The sequence below is a fragment of the Anticarsia gemmatalis genome, chromosome 26, assembly GCF_050436995.1.
Source record: "Anticarsia gemmatalis isolate Benzon Research Colony breed Stoneville strain chromosome 26, ilAntGemm2 primary, whole genome shotgun sequence".
In the NCBI taxonomy this organism is placed as follows: Eukaryota; Metazoa; Arthropoda; class Insecta; order Lepidoptera; family Erebidae; genus Anticarsia; species Anticarsia gemmatalis.
Window position 1 is genome coordinate 1,314,291 of NC_134770.1, and position 16,897 is coordinate 1,331,187.

At 36.5% G+C, this 16,897-nt stretch overlaps 1 protein-coding gene and 1 non-coding gene across 4 annotated transcripts; both read left to right on the top strand.

Annotated features, from left to right (window-relative positions):
- The first annotated feature begins 1,288 nt into the window (after positions 1 to 1,288).
- Positions 1,289 to 14,867, top strand: LOC142984167 (damage-control phosphatase ARMT1-like). 3 transcript variants are annotated; one of them, XM_076131587.1, is made up of 16 exons: positions 1,289 to 1,543; positions 3,467 to 3,572; positions 3,827 to 4,044; positions 4,616 to 4,772; positions 5,171 to 5,377; positions 8,886 to 8,963; positions 9,485 to 9,559; positions 9,965 to 10,109; positions 10,589 to 10,674; positions 11,187 to 11,248; positions 11,545 to 11,606; positions 11,902 to 12,008; positions 12,892 to 13,069; positions 13,399 to 13,525; positions 14,242 to 14,360; positions 14,717 to 14,867. In XM_076131587.1, the coding sequence occupies exons 1-15, from the start codon at positions 1,446 to 1,448 to the stop codon at positions 14,354 to 14,356; spliced, it is 1,821 nt and encodes a 606-aa protein (XP_075987702.1). In that variant the 5' UTR covers positions 1,289 to 1,445; the 3' UTR covers positions 14,357 to 14,360; positions 14,717 to 14,867. The 3 variants fall into 3 exon arrangements, with proteins under 3 accessions (XP_075987702.1, XP_075987700.1, XP_075987701.1); XM_076131585.1 differs by lacking the exon at positions 1,289 to 1,543 and adding an exon at positions 1,833 to 2,170; XM_076131586.1 differs by lacking the exons at positions 1,289 to 1,543; positions 9,485 to 9,559 and adding an exon at positions 1,834 to 2,170.
- On the top strand, positions 3,197 to 3,269 carry TRNAK-UUU (transfer RNA lysine (anticodon UUU)). Its single transcript has one exon. It is a non-coding gene; the product is annotated as a tRNA-Lys (tRNA).
- Positions 14,868 to 16,897: the final 2,030 nt, after the last annotated feature.

Below are 16,897 nucleotides of genomic sequence, written 5' to 3' on the forward strand. Positions count from 1 at the left end.
TTTCACAGCTATCCAATTTATTTCCTTAATGCAACCAATTAATTTGGTTACGTGATACGAACTACTACGCCATCTGTTAGTTGGGGCGACAACAAACGAAATGACTCGGTTTGCCATCTAGGGTATCCTGACCGCACCGGACCCACGTAAACCAACATTTTTGTGTAATATATCATACAACATTTATGTTTGAAAATCTTATTAATGTATAGCCTGTTTCAAAGGTATTTTTTTTTACAATAAAGCAATCAAAATAAATTAATTAGGAAAAACATGCTGCGTTGCTGACTATAACGCCATCTATTGGTTGGTGAGAACAACAGGTATCGATACGGATGGCACCGCGTTAACTATATGCGAATGTTGTGAAATAGATTGCAACGCCATCTATGGTCTCTTTAGGGAAACGCAGGTTCAAACGATTTCTACGTATTTTTTTCAATTTTCTAATGATCTATGAAATTTTATGCGATAAAAAGTATCCTAGAAATTGCTCCACTACTTATTCTATGCATATACCAAATTTCAGCGCATTCTATCCGGTAGTTTTTACGTGATAGCGACACATACAGACGGAGGACAGACAGACAGACAGACAGAAAAGAAAATTATAAATTGCAGATTCGGTATCAGTATCCGTTACTAAACATCCCCCATTGGTTTTTTTTTAATATATTCAATGTACAGAATTGACCTCTCTACAGATTTATTATAAGTATAGATTATGAGCTGAAATTTAACATGTGAATAGTTAGATCAATACACTAATTATTGGAAAAAGTTTTATTTTCCGTTTCCATTTAAAAGTCCTACAATTGGATGTGATACACTACAGTAGTCCGGTCGTAGTAAATTATGCTATTGCTCATTAATTACTGAATGCACATACATAAAACTCGGCAAGGCACTGAAGACCCTTACAAGATCCATATTGACGATGAAAGTTAGGCTTTAGAGTGCCTACTTTAAGTACTAGGACCTAAAAACCCTATTTCACTTTTTATTTATATCTTCTGAACGGGATGTTTTTTTCATATTCTGTTTTCACACACGTTATAAACAAATTGAAAGCAACGTGCATAAAAAAATTCAAGTCTACAGTGGACCGTTTTATATCATTTCCAGCAAATGGCCAAACGTCAGCGCAGCGGAAACTTGATAAACTAATATTGATAAAAGTTTAGTGCTAATATTAATAAGAAGTTTAATCTTATCAGTTTATTACTGTTGTTTATTTCTCATTTATCATTGCAATAATTATAATGGGTACCTACCTACAATAAGTTAAAATCAGTCAATCGAGTAACAGCTTGTGAAACGGTCGTGTGTGGTGACGAAATTATTTTTAGTTTCACGGTCAAGATCAGTTTCGCAGTGTAAACGCTAACCTGAAAATAATAAGTTTGGAAGTTATATAAGTTTCTGAAAATAATATTTTTGCGAAAATGGAGTACAACAACGATTGTTTGATAGATACAGAAAATTTGCCTGTGATGAAGCTGCTTACCCCATTCTGTGAGGATTTATGTGGGATGTATGGCAGGTAAATCTTTTATGTCTATTATACTGCTAATTGTTTGGTATCAAAGGTAGAATATTGTTAATAATACGGTAAAAATTAAAAGCTTTTTTTGTATCCAATATCTGGACGAATCAATGATTTATGAGAAATGTGTAACTTATTATTTTATAGTTGATTTCTAATTGTATCTTTCCGTGACCTTCATCCATTATTTATTAAATGACAGCCGACCGGCAATATATGTAAATGCGTTGCAAAAAGGTTCATGAAAAGTTCCATACTAACAAAAACCATAACATCCTCCATAAACGCACACTGTTGATTGTCAATGTCAACGCAATGTCATAATAATACACAGTTTTCCATTTTTCAATCGAAATTCTACAAAATTAATAGTACTTCTGTTATGGCATAAAACGTGTAAATAGAGCAACAAAAAATGAGTTCGCCAAAAACCTCTGCACCAAGTTCACCTAGGACATCAACACAACGAGACTCGGTCGGCGTAGCTAAAGAGCCTTCGCCGGAAGATTACTTCGTTACTCCAGAATTTATTTATGGCGGGCCTTTTATTCCTGTTAAATTGCCTTCCCCGTTTATGGACTCAGCAACACCGATTAATCTGCCGTTACAAGGGACATTCAAACTGTATGTAACCATATAGATTTTGTTATAAATAATAACTCAGCCACTCCCCTGTTCTTTCTAAGAGCCTCGTGGTTTAAAATTTTAGTTCTTGAAATATTTGTTTATTCTGTATGAATACATTTAGGTTCTTTCTATGTACCGTTTTAAACAATTAATTTAACTAATTCATGCTAACTATAACATACACATTTGTTTATTTTGAAATCAATTCTATTCTTTTTTAGGATTATTATTTATCATAGCCATGTATAGAGTAAAGACATATCTTTCTTCCATACAAAAAAAGAAAAACATATTCTATAGATAAAATATAAGCAGTACTGACACAAAGCTAATTGCTTTAAAGTCATCTACAAACACTTAGATGAATTTTACAAATGAAAATCTATATTATAAAGATAAGACAATAACAGAACAATCACTTTTACAATGTTGTTTATTACCATTTCTAGATTATGACTAGATTTATAACATTGTCCTGAACTTGTAAATTAATTTTCAACATTCTCCATTATTATACATAATTAAAATGATTATAATACAATAACTGAAATAAATTACTGCTATGGTTTGATAGCCTGATAATATAACCCAATTTTGTTGGTAGTCATGAAAATGTATTAAATTAAAAATTACCAAAATATACCTTCTGAATTCCTGATATTTTTAGGCTGTATAATTGCTAAACTTTGCTAATAATAAAAAAAAACTAAAAACCCCCTTTTTTTAATCTAGAATTAGTTCTATTTTTACAACCAGCTGTTTTCTCACAGTAAAATATTACCATGAATTTGTCATGCCAATATCTGTTACTCAATTCACTACTTTAGGCGAAAAACATAAGGTTTATATTTCTGTAACTGTGACATTCATTTCCACAAACGAGTTGGCTTCGTGTAAATAACGCCAAATGAATATAAGCCTTATAAACGTTGTAATAAAGTATAATATTGCAGTATGTATTTCTCTTAGTAATATAACAGCAGTCAGTGGCATGTTATCGGTAATTTCGACCACATTGTCAGAGCCCGGATAGCTCAGTCGGTAGAGCATTGGACTTTTAATCCAAGGGTCCAGGGTTCAAGTCCCTGTTCGGGCGGCTTCCTTTTTGTAACTTTTTTCAGTTTTTTATAAAATATTCTTGTATGTAAGTGAAACATAGTAGATATTTTTGAAAAAAAAATCTTAGTTTTAATAAAATTATTTTTTTATTGCATTTTTGAAGATGTTTTTCACATAGAACTTGAGTTTATAAATAATTGTTAATAAATTAATGTTATTTGTTTTATTTTTCAGGAGTTTTGCATATTACTCATTAAAGGAAAGATTTCCAGTGATATTAACTAAAATAATAGATCATTTATCTAGAGATGGATCTAAAATTAAATCAGCCAGTGGTGCCGTGAGTATATTAATGTACCTGCTTATTATTATATGTACTTACATTAAGATCTTACATAATTATCATATTTTAATCATTTATATTCATATTTAATCACTATTTCTTGTAAAAGTAAAGTCAAAGTAAAGTCCTTTAAAATCTAATTTTCCAAAAAGCAAGAATCTTTCGCTTTTGGACATGTTTACTCTGAAGTACATCTTTATACCTATAATAATAATTAACAGTATTCTAACCTATTTTCCTATGTTTTCTAGTCAGATGAAGACCTAAGAAACTTCATGCAAGTAGTGACAAAGTTGAAGAACGACTTAGTAACAAACAAACCTTACGATCCGTTCACTGTAGAGACGGAAGAAGCTAAGAAATGGAACGAATGGATCGAGTCACAAGACAATAAGACATACTTCCTTAACACTTGGATGTTCACCGAGTGCTATGTTTATAGGAAATTGTATGAAGGCTGTGAATTAGGGTACGTAATCCAAATAAATAAATAAAAACAGACTTAACTAGAAAATAATGCTGTTTTGTGAAATAAGTTTGAGTACAGCGCCATCTAGTGTTTGTATAATAATTAACTACCTTCAGTACATTTGAGGAGTGTAAGTAGTACCAAAGTTTTCACATAGATGGCGCTTTATTAAAAATTAAAGAATTCTTTTTAACTTAACCCAGACACAATTAATTACTTACAAATTTTTAGATAACATAATGAATGTCTAGTAATTAGTTTATATTATTATTTTCTAAGTTACAGATGTATTTTTGTTACCTTGTATATTGAAAAGATAATTCGACTATTGGCCGCTAGATGGCGTTAGTTTCCTTCAGATTTTTTTAGAATAGAATAGAATAGAATAATTATTTATTTGCGTAAAATGTGGTAACAAAACATGGTAGTAAATAAAAATAGGTACAAGACACATTTTGCCATTTACAATAGCATGCAAATATACAAAAAGGTTGACATAGGGATGCCATCATTAATACTAAGTTAAAATATTAAAACCTCGGTTTAATTCATGTTGTGATATATATTTCAGTAAAAGTCTAGGAAAGTTCGACTACTTCCAAGAGCAGAAGAACCAATCGTTCCAGGACTTCCTGGAGCCGATGTGCATGGCGGCAGACAAGGTGATCGACATGCTCGGTAAAAGTGAGAAGGACAAACGAAAAGCTGACTTCATTACATTGTTGAAGGTATATTTTAATTAAAATTTGGTAAATAATATTTTGTGAATATGTGTGCCTGTTCCGCCCTATCTCCAAAACAGCCAGACCTCTTTTGACCAGCCTTCTTTTGCCACAAAGTTGATGTTATAAGAAATAACTTAACTTGGCTGGTTTTATCCACGCGATTGAAAGACATTTGAGGTCCCCTGTACAATGGTTTGAGTGGTCACTACGCCACTACACATAATAGCGTGAGAGTGTGGATACGATTCCCACTTAAAACAAATATTTATGCCATAATACATAATCTTATTTTGGGTCTAGTTGTACTTCGTCACCGGTCTCCGAGACCAGATTATTTTTTGTCTTATCGAAATTATACATTAACAAGTCATTCAAACAATAATAAGCATTTTTATTTCCAGTTATGTCTATGGGCCAATCGTTGCGACCTCTCCCTCTCACTCGGAGGTAAGGCGTCCCTCTCCACAGGCCCGGCCCCGGCCGCCCCGGCGGCGGGCAAGGCCCCCGAGCCCGCCGGCAAGGACAAGGGGAAGGGGGGAGCCCCCCCTCCTAAACCTAGCAGTGGGCCCATCGACCCTATACAAATGATCTTAGATTTGAAAGATAAGGTACGTACATAATATAATGCATTATCTTTATCAGTTGCTAAACTCCTGGCTAATATTGAAAAATATTCTTATATATTTAAAATAGACCTTAGAGCTTAGAATGGTATTTAGCTCGACCCGGGAATCGGACCCGGGACCTCATGATCAACAGTCGGATGCACTACCAACCGCACTATAAAGAGAGAGAGCAGTCACACAAATTTTTGTTTCGTGTGGGAATTGAACCCACCTTAACCACGCGCCAGTGGCCGACAATAAAATTTTGTGTCATTTTCAAGACTGGAAGCTGACTCCGACATAGGCTGTATAGATTTTCATGTTTAGAAAAATTTACAGCCAGTTTATAAAATGTATAAGCTACGGCCAATTTGTACTATCATAACTTTTAAACTCCCGCGTTGCATGTTTAATGTATAATAGAATACGGGAATTAACGCGAACACGCATTTTACCTTAAAATGCCTAACGTTTCGGCGCAGGTTGCACTCGCCGTGGTCGCGTTAATTCCCGTATTCTATTATACAATTTGTACTAGATATATATATGTCGTCATCGTCGTCGTTACGGGTTCATAATTGATAATATGATGATGTGACGGAGGGGTGTGGGTTCTCTGGGTTGTCTTCCTCCGTCATCATAGGTACTCATTGTGATAAACCTTATTCATCGACTGTGGGCGTCGTGGGGTAGTGTCAGATAGATAATAAGTCACACTCGTACATTTGAACACTTTATAATTACAAGTAGGTACAGTAAACAACAGTTATAACGTAATTATTCGTAAAACAGAATGCGCGATGGTTCAGTGTCGTCCACGCGCCATTCCCGCCAAAACAGAAGAGAATCACATCTGTCAAATTCGAACAACGCGCGCCACTAACTCCATCGAACGCCACTAGATGGCGTTGGCTTCCTGTATACGACCTCATTTCGACCAAAGAGTCTTTATACTCTTTTCGTATTCCGACACGGCCATCCTGCTTGCACACGTCCTCGTGTGATGGTCACTCTGTGAACAAAATATCTCACGACAGAACAATGTCACACTCGGCCACTCCTGACCCAACTCTACAATTACTGGGTCCATCTCATAACTCTACTAAGAGCTTTACTTGGATTTTTAATTAAACCTCAATTTACGAACAAACATTGGGAAACTGTATTCAAAATAGTTTCACTAACAACAATCAGCCTGAGTCATGTACCAAAGCCATTCGAATCAACCTTTAAAACCACTGTACAAAAACAATTCTTAGTTGACAGTTATCCCCGAGTAAAGTTTCTAACACCACGGCTCTCCAGCCGACGAGCAATCACATTGCTCACACGTGCATCCCTCTTGGACTACACTACGGTCTCCACAGACCACGACTTTCTCCAAAGTCGAACCTCTCAATACGGTCTCCACAGACCACGACTTTCTCCAAAGTCGAATGACTCAATACGGTCTCGACAGACCACGACTTTCTCCAAAGTCGAACCACTCAATACGGTCTCTCAAGACCACGACTTTCTCCAAAGTCGAACCACTCAATACGGTCTCTCAAGACCACGACCTCCGTCAGTGTTAAACGCTCACCGCGCACCCACGGACTACTTGAGTTGCCTCAAGAGATACCGATTTCCACCGGGCTACGAATACGTATTAACAACTGATACGGTCGAACACAATACGGCCGAAAGAAACCTTCACTCGTTTGAATACCTTCACCACAAACTCATCAATCTCATTATCATCAAATTCTATATCGACTGGTACATGACCTCTGACCAACATCTATCCACAATCTCAATAATTTCAAAAGGCTCTTTGAACTTGTTATCTAATACTTTTCTAATACAACCGCGCATAATACTATGCTCAACTTAATCAACTTAATCCTTAGTTTATCTGTGGTCAAACATGTCGTTAACCCGTAACGAAAAACTCAAAATGCGCTGAACATTTGTTAAAGTCCAGTCCTGTACTTTCTACTACTTTCCAGTAATATCAGTCACAATAGAAGTTAAATTAAAGTGAACTCATTGAAGTGCATCACTACAAACTATGACTGACCGAAAACCACGTCATAAGACTTTTCGTTTAATTACTACACAGTACACGACATAAAATTTGTTCTGTACTGAACACTCGTCCAACATCTTTGATCAATATCAGTCATTGCAACAACATTAAAACTTTAACCAGTAAATTTTGATGCATATCTTTGTTTTACTATTGAGCATTCAGCCACGGAACCATAAGTAAAACGTAACGATTCACCTTTATGGTCATATGCACTCGATGCTGGTTGCACGACTCGTATGCGCACATAATGCGCCGCTCGTTCCGCTTCCCGTTGTCACCCGGCCGCCGCCTTCGCCGTCGCCGCCGCGGCGCCGCTACCACCGCTAGCGTTGCTACCGCCGTCACCGTGACCGTCGCCACAGCCGCCAGCGCAGCCGCCACCGCAGCCGCCGCCGCAGCCGCCATTGCAGCCGCCAGCGCAGCCGCCAGCGCAGCCGCCAGCGCAGCCGCCAGTGCAGCCGCCAACGCAGCCGCCACCGCAGCCACCAGTGCAGCCGCCAGCGCAGCCGCCACCGCAACCGCCAGCGCAGCCGCCAGCGCAGCCGCCATTGCAGCCGCCACCGCAGCCGCCAGCGCAGCCGCCAGTGCAGCCGCCAGCGCAGCCGCCAGCGCAGCCGCCGCCGACGCCGCCGCCGTCACCGACGCCGCTGCCGTCGCTGCAGCCGCCGCGCCGCGCCGCTCGTTCACCGGACGGCTTTGTGGCGAGGCTTGCCACATTTGTAGCACATCACGGCTGCTGGTTGTTGCGGTGCTTGATCCGACGATGACGTAGATGTTCTTGCTCGCTTGCTAGTTCATTGGTTCACTTAATCTTGCGTCTGTTTCTTACTTCTCTGAGTCAATCGTAGGCAGATGTTCATTTGTTTTTGAGGTTATTGTTGTTTTTCTTCTTATTTTGCAGCTTAAACATAGCTCGCCATATGTTCGTTTCTTTTCTCTTACTATCTGACACCGAATCCCACTTCTGATGTCGTCATCGTCGTCGTTACGGGTTCATAATTGATAATATGATGATGTGACGGAGGGGTGTGGGTTCTCTGGGTTGTCTTCCTCCGTCATCATAGGTACTCATTGTGATAAACCTTATTCATCGACTGTGGGCGTCGTGGGGTAGTGTCAGATAGATAATAAGTCACACTCGTACATTTGAACACTTTATAATTACAAGTAGGTACAGTAAACAACAGTTATAACGTAATTATTCGTAAAACAGAATGCGCGATGGTTCAGTGTCGTCCACGCGCCATTCCCGCCAAAACAGAAGAGAATCACATCTGTCAAATTCGAACAACGCGCGCCACTAACTCCATCGAACGCCACTAGATGGCGTTGGCTTCCTGTATACGACCTCATTTCGACCAAAGAGTCTTTATACTCTTTTCGTATTCCGACATATATATATATATTTTACTTATAGATATATTTGTTTGTTGTTGACAGCTGTTGGTAGATGACACGGGTAAAATAGTAGATCAAGTGTGCAACAAAGCGGAGGCCATGTTTAAAGCTGTTGAAGGGGTGAGTGAGAAATACTTTATATATTAACATTACAACATTATTTAATGGTCTACGACAAAAACTAAGCATTATGTAGTATAAATAACTTGTTATAACGGTGAAGAAAAACACTGTGATGCAACCTTGCATGTCTAAGAGTTCTTTAGCACAGTTCTTGAAGTTATGCAAAGTCCCCAACCCGTAATTGGCCAGCGTGGTGGACTCAAGGCCTAACACCTCCCTCATTACGGGAGGAGACCCTTGCCCAGCAGTGGGACATTTATGGGTTACTAGCTTTTACCCGCGACTTCGTCCGCCACCTGAATTTTCCCATGGGTATGCGTCATTTTCCCGGGGTAAAAAGTAGCCTATGTCCTTTCTCGGGTATCAGAATATCTCCATACCTAATCTCATGCAAATTGATTCAGAAGTTTAGGCGTGATTGAGTAACAGACAGACAGACAGAGTTACTTTCGTATTTATAATATTAGTATGGATACTTATTTATGGAGTTTTTAACTTATTAGTTAATTAATTTACAGAACACGACCTTCAAGTTTAAGTGCAGTTGTCACAGACTAGCTACGTCATTCGGCATGCCTCTGTGCACTGATAAGGTTTACAATTGTTTAAAAATAGATTTTTATTTAGAAAAGCTGTAAATTATAGCCTTTTGGTTAACTATTAGCCTTACTTGGTTATTCTTAATTTTTTTTTGTATTTTGGTAAGCAGAAAGTACTATAATAAAAATGTGTAGAAGTATTTTTTTGTAATAATTATATTGAGTTATGAGTACATGAATAATGTGATTGGTAGTTCTATATAGGTCTTTTGTTATGTGTATTTATCAAACTATTTACTATATAGGTAGTAAACAGTAGAAATTGTATTAAGGTTTACTAATAAATCTCATTAATATATTAATGTAATAAGATTTAATGAAACTTTTAAAGCAAAAGTTTCAAACAAAATCTTCAATTTAATTATCTTTGAATAATATGAGCGTTTGTCACCTCTCCAGCCGGCGGCCGCTCCCCCCGCGGGTGACAAGAAGGGTAGTCCGCCCTCCACTCCGGCCCCCGCCCCCGCCCCCGAGGGGGAGCCGGAGGAACTACCCAAGATACCCTGCCCGGCCAAAATGGTCATACCTAACCATGTTCTATTCGGTAAGTGCATAATAAAACTAATGCATGCTTAGGTCTTTTACTAAATTGTTGAATAGTACTTTAGTAACTTGCGATGCGGTCATAGATAGTTGCGCTCAATAGGAAACGATTAACTGGGTTAAGCAACCTTAGCGCGGACATTATATGGATGGGTGATCGCTTCGTGGGATTTGAGCTTAGCGTCTCCGTGCTTTTCAGCAGGCATAAATACGGTCCCGGTTGTTGTCAATTAAGATTAGTTGTTAAGCCATGTCAAAGGCCTTCGGGCGGCTTGAACAATTTTTACAGTAAGATGACGAGAAAATAGTATCAAAATATTTTTTTTTATTTGTCTAACATATGTAAGTATTTGATACATATGATGATCTTACATGTAAATGTTCCGCTATGTTATATCATAAATGACATACAAATATTATTAATAAGTTGTCAGTAGTAATTTATCAGTTAAATATTTATTGATTTCCATTCTGTTTCAGATATAGTATGTGATAACGCTGGCTACGAGTTGTTCGCCGACCTGTGTTTCGGCGCATTCTTGATAGAACAGCAAATTGTACAAAAAGCAAGTATAAATAAAGATAGTGGCAGAAATATGGAAGCAACTGTACAAATCTATTATTTCAATTTTTTTGTTTATGAAATTGTGCAATTCAACTGCACGTTTGGCGCAATGGTTTAAGCGGTCACCTCGCCGCAACAACCGTGGCGCCGCGTGTGGTGGGTTCGAATCCTACCCGGGACAAATCTTTGTGTGATGAGCACGAGTATTTGTTCTGAGCCTGGATGTTAATGTATCTATATAAGTATGTATTTAGAAGTATATAAGTATGTTTATCAGTTATTTGGTTACCATAGTACAAGCTCTGCTTAGTTTGGAATCAAATGACCGTGTGTGAGTTGTCCAATAATATTTATATTTATTTTTATTTTAACTATTTAGTCAAGTGTGACCACATTTCTTTATGTCACTAACTCAGGTGTATATGTGTGTGTATGAATCTACTAATCTTAGTCTCGGATTTGATACAGTAATATATAAAACGTATAGTAAAATGTTATTTCTTTCGTTTTCAGGTTAGATTCCATGTTAAGAAAATGCCTTGGTTTGTGTCTGATGTCACACCTAGAGATTTTAAGTAAGTACTAAGTTATATCATAAAAATAGTAACAAATTAAAACTAAACTAAGACTGCCTTAGAGGTGCGGGTGGTAGTATATCCGATTACTGATCATGAGTACACAGGTTCGATTCCCACATAAGGCAAATTACTTAATTGGTCTTTCCAATTTGTTTTCCTAATTTTTAACAATATTTCTGAATAGTAGCTTGGAGTTTAGTAATGTTCACTGGTAAATGGCTAACAGGCTTGATATTGTGTGTAGAAAACGAATATATCATTATTTTAATATAAATTTTATATTTACATTACAGGTTTGTAATAAACGCGTGTATGAACGCGAATTATAGTAAAGATTTCCCTCAAGAGCCTAAAGGTAAGATAATTTTCTTATTGATACATATTTATTTAGTTCAAATATCAAAAATTGGGGATTTATAGGCGTCTATATTGTTTGGCCTTCTTTCACGACATAAAGACTGATCCAATTCGTATAAAATTTAGTGATAGATAATATTCCGGGAAGGACAAAGGCTACTATGTCATACAGAATATGGCATACAAAAGTCATGTACACTAGAAAATATGATTTGAAAAAATGCTAGTCGATAACTAGAGATTCTCGATCCAGTCTCTAACGTTCAGTAAAGTCAATTATATTTAATTTGTAGAAGGCGACGAAGGACCTCCCGAGGTAAAGACAATCACATCAGAAAACTTAAGACAACTGGGTAACAAGTTCAACACTATGTATGAAAACGATCAGTTTATTGTATTGGTAAGTATATCATCATCTTCAAAATTTGGAGCATTTCTAAGTTAGAAAAACTGTATGGCTCGACCCAGGGTCCGAATCTGAGACCTCTGTGTGGTAGTTGCATACCTCCTAGCCTATATTCGGCTATAGCAGCTAGATCTATTGAACCATTCAACTGTACAGGACTTTGGGTATAGTATCCAAGATTCCAAGTGTACCTATGCGACACGTACTCTCCAAGTATCTCATTACAAACTCCGAAACAGAATTACTCAAGATTAACATTTATTCTGACCCAGGATTCGTACCTGAGACCCTTTTACAGCAGTCGCGTACACTGTTACTGACACTATAGAATAGGAACTAAGTTTTTTTTTCAACGCGTATGAATGTCTCTTCTTTATTTCTAAAGATTTCTTTTACTCCTGTAAAAGAAATCTCGTAGCTTAGTTAACAACAGCCGCACGGATCGATCTCTGAGATTAAGCTACGCTTGCCGAGGTTGTTCCGTGGATGGGTGACCATCTTATACTATCGAGTTCCTCCGTGTTTCGGAGGCACGTTAAATTGTGGGTCCCGGCTGTCATTTTCGAAGATCTTTGACAGCCGTTAACAGTAGTCAGAAGCTTGAAAGTCTGACAACCAGTCTTACCGAAGGGTATCATGTTAATATTACCCAAGTAACTGGGTTGTGGAGGTCAGATAGGCAGTCGCTCCATGTAAAACAATGGTATTCAGCTGCATCCGGTGAGACTGGAAGCCGACTCCAACGTAGTTTGGAACAAAGGCTAAGCGAATATATATATATATATATATATATATATATATATATATATATATATATATATATATATATATATATCTTTTACTCCTGTAAATCATGTAAATTTTTTCTTGTCTCCAGGCGGAAGATTTCTGGACGTACCCGCACGTGTACCGCGACATGAAGAAGTACGACTACAACATGTATCGAACCTTGCAGTACGCGGTCGCTATCATGTTCAAGGGCGACCTCAACTACCGCAAACTGCTGGGAGATAGGAACGTCAACCCTTATACCGGCTTCGAACCCTGCTTGCAAGGTATATTTTAATGGTATATTCTTTTTCTTCTTTTTTACTCAAGTGGTTGCAGGTTCGAACCAAAGGCAACACATCAATGATTTTTCGAAGTTATGTGTAGAAATAATTATCACTTGTTTCAACGGTGAAGGAAAACATCGTGATGCAACCTTGGGTGTCTGAGAGTTCTTTAGACCAGTTCTTGAAGGTATGCAATGTCCCCAACTCGCACTTGGCCAGCGTGGTGGACTCAAGGCCTAACCCCTCCCTTATTTAGGGTGGAGACCCTTGTGAGACATTAATGGGTTAAAATTTATTTATTTTTAACCCGTAATAACGTATGTTTGCAGGTTTTATCCCGGCACCTATCATAGCGGTGCGGACAGTGAAGGCTGAGCTGATCTGCGCCATGCCGAAGGGTAAATACGAACAACTGTGCAAGTTAGATGAACAATGGATGCAGAAGGGAGAATATGGGTACGTTACTTGTATTTTATATTTACACCTTCAAACAAACGAAAAAAAATTGTATTGCGTGTATCGATTGCGAAGCGATTTAAGTAAAACTAGTGGTCGCCCAGTAATCGAAAGATGACTATAATTAATTTAAATAATAAGTTATCCTTACTTAGTATTATAAATGCGAAAGTAACTCTGTCGATCTGTCTGTCTGCTACTCAATCACGCCTAAACTACTGAACCAATTTGCATGAAATTTGGTATGGAAATATTTTGATACCCGAGAAAGGACATAGGCTATATATCATCACGCTACGACCAAAAGGGCAGAGTACCAGTAATTAATGTTACAAAACGGGGAAAAATTTTACCTATTCTCTCTTATTGGACGCAAGCGAAGTTGTGCGGGTCAGCTAGTTTAATACAAAAATGTATGACATTTAGTTAGACCTCAGTAAACATACATATAAAACGATGTCTATGTCAGTGCTCTATGTATAAACACAAATGTAAAATGCATGGTAGTGTGTGTAATGTTTTATTTACGTAAATGTGCCAAATTTCATACTTCTGCGTCCGTGCGCTTTTCGTAAAAAGATGTCCAAAGTTTTTGCTTCACATATTAATGTATAGATTTGATGCATAAAAAGGCTTAATGTCCGAACATTAACTATAATTTGGAAAATTCATTGGTATTTTGTCTTATTCGCTAATTTATTTTTGTTGTTTCGCAGTGTGATCCACTTCTGTCCTAAAGCTGAGCCGCTGAAGCCGTCAGATCGTCCGTGCCTGGACTACGGCGACACTTGCCGCGGGGTTGTGTGTCCTGAACATGATAAAGATATGTAATATGGTATGTCTCACTACGTATGATTATATTAACTATATGCCTATTGAGTAATATATTCATGTCATTATTTAAAGATATTATTATAAAAAATAAACTAAAAAACATAATAAACCTCATGTAATTTTAATTAATTATTTATGAAGTATTGACCAATTACATAAAATGTCGATGAGTACCAATTTGAAGGTGCAATTAAAAATAACTCATACCTAAGGTTTATAAGGAAATAAAGAAATTAAAGTAGGTGAGAAATATAAATATTAATAATTATTTTCAATTGAAATTATTAATACATTTATTGTCCCATTTATATTTTATGTTCACTAACGTTACTTAACCAATATTTTCTTTGTTTTCAGATGTTGCTTGCACTCATTTTTTGTTGCGATGTCAATCAAAATCACTGTGAAACCATTTTTCGGCACAATCCAGTCTTAAATCAAATAATTTTATGAGAAATTTTAATATAAACTGTTTTCTATTTACAAATAAATCTGTTTTAATAATTAATTTATGTTTTACTACTGAACCATTTTGCGACTGCTGATCTCGATTCGATTCCTGGGTTGGACTAAGTGCTAGTAATTAAATATTTTCAATAGTATAACGGAGGTTATGTGCCAGGTATATAGGCAATAAACTCGCGCCTACATCATGCTTATGAACAAAATAAAAACGCAAATATATTGTAAGCACAACGGGTATATTTCAAATTCAAATAATTTAATTATTTCAGGCTTTTTTATTTTAGGTATATCAATTTAATTATGTAACATCTTTGAACACAAAAAAGACTTTAGATCACCAAAAAATACTTCAATTTCTTGTAAACATCGATTGCATAGCATTAGAAATATTTCGCATCCTTGGAGTCAGCCATGCCGGTTCTTCATTAATTGTTATCACAAATGGTCGATTAAACACAATCATTTGAACATAACGTGGTGTTGTGCTTGACACGGCTGCCTGGCGTCGAAGTCTGCTTCTTTTGGCCGCCCTGAAAACAGAAACACTTATAAATAACTTTAACACCTGTTGCTATATGTTAATAAAGATAATTATCGAATGTTTGTGAGCATTTCTGAACTAAAATTGATGGAGTACTTTTAGTAATAATTACTAAGTTAATGTAACAATTCTTAACATCTGTTAGTTAATGTATCTGAAAATATGTGATATACCTTTAATCCATAATGTCTCTTTAATAGAATATTTTTAATTAAATTAGGTGGCCTTACATCGTCTTATATATATTATTAATACTTAAAAATATATAATATGCTTACGCCACGACAGGGTGGATTACCTGAACAAAGAAATAAAATAATATTTAATACAGAACATTGTAGTCACAAAAACAATAAGAGATTTCCTGCATAAATTTAATTATTAATACAATTAACTTACCAGTGCAAGCATCGCCAAAAATGCTAATAATTTGACTGTGTTCATTGTAATATTGTTCAACACTCATTGTCACAAAAACAAATTAACACGACCTCGACTCCTTTATTCTAGTTTGTTATCAATTTCAGTTTGGCAATACTGCAGTTTTAATGTATGACTATTTTTGCAGTGTATTGCTGGATTACGACTGTTGCATAGTCGTTCTAGGTTTGACTCTCAAGGCAGACCAAAGATTGTTCTAGAATTTTTATTTCTTAGCTAAATATTAGATCGGGGAAAAAGTTTTTCGCATTATAGTATGTATGAACTTGTAATAAAATCTTTTCTCTACACAAAAAACTTCGATATTGGGGTACCTCACGAGCACACTGAAAGAAACCTTATGAACCGTGTACATGTCATGTCATTTGTGATTCTTGAAGCCAGAGATTTTATTACAGTTCATACATACTATAATGCGAAAAGACTTTTCCCTCGATCCAATATGTATGATTCCCATCGGTCTTGTAATGCAACTTACAAGACCGATGGGAATCATACATATTAGGTCTTATTACACTTATTAAAATTTCATTTACAAACAGTAATGGAAATAAAATACAGTTATCAATAAAAACTCTTTATTAAACATAATATATTACAGTAACGTAATTTACAGTATAGATCAGTATATTTACAATATAAATAAACAAGCTATGCTTTGCAAAGCTGACTTAAAATTAACTTATATATAATTTCTGTATTAGACTGCACAGATGGACTCAGGAACATTTTAAAGATGATATATTATTATAGTCTATTCTGTTTAATGACGATAAACAATATTTAGGAATGCGAATGAAGCAAAGGAACTTTGTAATCGTACCAAGCGGGGTTCTCTTGTCTCTACCTACCCCTATAGGAAGTAAGCGTGATTGTATGTATGTATGTATGATCATTGGAAAAAATAGCGATTCAATTTTCCTGAGAGCTCTATAATACAATTTTTGAAGGAATACAAAGTTTTAAACTTGCATTTGGCCAGCGTGGTGGACTCAAGGTCTAACCCCTCCCTCATTTTGAGAAAAGACCATAACCCAGTGGAACATAACATAGCTAAAACAACTTTACATGATATTGAATCCTTTTGATAA

Excerpts from the sequence above, each read along its gene's own strand:
- LOC142984167 (XM_076131585.1), top strand. The coding sequence starts at position 1,962 with ATGAGTTCGCCAAAAACCTCTGCACCAAGTTCACCTAGGACATCAACA. Across the intron at positions 11,607-11,901 it reads TTTCCCTCAAGAGCCTAAAG|AAGGCGACGAAGGACCTCCC; the intron begins GTAAGATAATTT and ends TTTAATTTGTAG. Across the intron at positions 12,009-12,891 it reads ACGATCAGTTTATTGTATTG|GCGGAAGATTTCTGGACGTA; the intron begins GTAAGTATATCA and ends TCTTGTCTCCAG.